Source organism: Arachis ipaensis, chromosome B07 (assembly GCF_000816755.2).
Source record: "Arachis ipaensis cultivar K30076 chromosome B07, Araip1.1, whole genome shotgun sequence".
NCBI classification, from domain to species: Eukaryota; Viridiplantae; Streptophyta; class Magnoliopsida; order Fabales; family Fabaceae; genus Arachis; species Arachis ipaensis.
Window position 1 is genome coordinate 117,219,668 of NC_029791.2, and position 2,705 is coordinate 117,222,372.

At 32.6% G+C, this 2,705-nt stretch overlaps 1 protein-coding gene across 1 annotated transcript in view; it reads right to left on the minus strand.

Annotated features, from left to right (window-relative positions):
- Window positions 1-2,705, minus strand: part of LOC107607776 (putative wall-associated receptor kinase-like 16) — a 16,976-nt gene that overhangs the window by 2,196 nt on the left and 12,075 nt on the right. The window contains exon 3 of the mRNA XM_021107956.1: window positions 525-1,804. Within this exon, the coding sequence (XP_020963615.1) occupies window positions 525-1,804 (1,280 nt within the window). The remainder of the gene's footprint in view (window positions 1-524; window positions 1,805-2,705) is intronic.

Below are 2,705 nucleotides of genomic sequence, written 5' to 3' on the forward strand. Positions count from 1 at the left end.
ATAAACGCTACTAAAAGAAAAGCTTAAAACTAAGTAGAATGAAAACCTTGAAGAAACGACAAACTAATTAATATTGATGCATGAAGTTAAGGAAAATTCACACGCAAACCTTCCTATTAAACACAACAATCAATTATTTGATGATGCATTAACATTTAATTAGCAAATACTCTTGATCATAAGAAAATTAATTAAAGATGGAGATAAACTTAATAAAAATATCAACTTGCATTGTCATCTTCCAGTCTTTCACTACCTAATGACATGGAATCTAGCTTTTGACATTTTGGTAGGGTTAGAAGATTCTTAACCTTGTAAACTGTAATCTCTGAGAAATATTGAATGTGAATATATACTTTAAAAACTACATAAAGTGAAATCCAAATAGTTAAAAACAGAATTGCCATAGATACATGTAATTATCAAGGTTATATTTGATGCTACAAAAAAATAAAAAGTGTTGCACCAACATATGTATCATCATGTAGAACATATTACTTAATTTATATAAAATTATAAATCACCTTCCACCTAATGAAATAGAAATCTGACCTATGCTTTCCAATCTAGAAATAATGTCCCTTCCATAAGATCCATTATCTTCACTGTAAAAAGCCAATGATGATGATGATGGTGATGCATTGAGCAAATCTTCAGTCTCTTCCAAAGACGATCTATCACTTTCCCACCTATGATTTTCCATTATTCTAAGTCCCTCAAGTTCAGTTGCCACTTCTTTCATGGTAGGTCTTTCTTCTCCCTTCAACCTCAAACATCGTTTTGCAATATTGGCAAATTCCATGAGCTGCTCGGGCTTTGCCTCATTTGTTATCTGATTGTCCAGAATCTGAAGTAAGCGACCCTTATTCATTGAAGAAATGAAGTACATTGCAAGGTTTCTATCATCCTCAGGCAAATCAAAACAAAGTGCTTTTCGTCCTGTAACTAACTCTGCTAGAACGACTCCGAAACTATACACATCACTCTTTTCTGTTAAGTGGCTTGTGTGGAAGTATTCAGGGTCTAGATACCCCACAGTCCCTTGCACCAAGGTGGATAGTTCGGTTTTATCAAGGGGAACAATCTTTGAAGCTCCGAAATCAGAAACCTTTGCTTTGAGATTATGATCAAGAAGTATGTTGGTAGTTTTAACATCTCTATGTATGATTGGTGGACAAGTAGCAGAATGCAAGTATGCCAAAGCCCCAGCAGTTTCTGCTGCTATTCTCAATCTTGTTTTCCAGTTAAGCTTTAAAGATTGGTTCTGACCATGAAGATGATCATTAAGAGTACCACCTTGAATGAATTCATAAACGAGCAATGGAACTTGTGTCTCTAAGCAACACCCCAAAAGTTTAACCACATTTGTATGGTTGATTTGAGTAAGTATTACCACCTCATTGATGAATTGTTCAATCTGGCTTTGGTCACTGATTTTGGACTTTTTGATTGCAACGGTTTTGTTGTCTTGTAATAATCCTTTGTAAACTATTCCGTAGCCTCCTCGGCCTAGGATCTTGACTTCATCAAAGTTGTTGGTGGCCTTCTTTAGCTCTTCTATGCTAAAGATTTTAGCTGTTTCAATTGAACCTCTATGTTTGGCAATTTTTTGTTGTAACAATAGACCACCATTTTGTTGAAAAAACTGTTCTTTAAGTTTGTTGAGCTTCCTTTTTCTCAATCCACAATAAGCATTAAAGCTCGCCACAAATAACACTAAGATGCTTAAACTGACAACTGCAAATAATAATAAACAAGAGGGAAAATAAATTATTTTATATCCTATTGATGCGTGTGAGATATTCTAAATAATGTATTACAAATATTTATTTGTGTTTGCTGCATAAAGACAATTAAGTATATGTGATATTCCCAAAATATTATTTCATATCGTTTAATAGACATCACTTTATTAGGCAAAATATGTTAACTAATTAACAAAATGAAAATTCAATAATATACAAATTTAAACAGCGCAATTCGTAAAAAGATGTTTTGTTAACTGATGTGAAAATCATTTAAAAAACAATACTAAATAATCAATATTTTTTAGTTAACATTAGCATCTTTTTTAAATTACTTTATTTAATAATTTTACATCTTAAATTATAAACTTTAAAATTCATTAATATTCACTAATTAAAAATTGATTATCTATAATATCTTTTAAAAAGAAAAAAGAAAAATTCCGATATAGTCAACTTCACGTAAAATTGATACTTAAAAGTCATTAGATAATTTTACTGATTTGACTAAATTTTCATCTAAATTTCAGGTTAAGTCAACTTCATCCGAGTTTTCACCAAAGAAAAAATGTTTGACTCACTCAATGGAATTGTGTGTGTGATAAGTTTGGAGAAGGATCTGTTGGGAGTGCATCCAGTTCCTTGAAGTTTGCCATTTCCATTGTACCCTTTGTGACAAGCACAAGTGTAGTTCCCATATGTGTTGTTGCATGTTGCATTGGCATGGCAAAATTTATTGGGTGTCTTGCACTCATCAACATCTGAAGCAATATGTGATATATAATGTCGCATACGTATAACAATTTTAAAATACAAAATGAATCTGAAAGAATACTCTACCTACCTTTACAACCATGAGGGAGATAAGCGTTACCCTGAAAGCCAGAAGAACATTTGCATAGGTAACCACGACGCTTGGTGGAATCGTGACACGTGCTGTTGTGCGCCTTACACGCATAG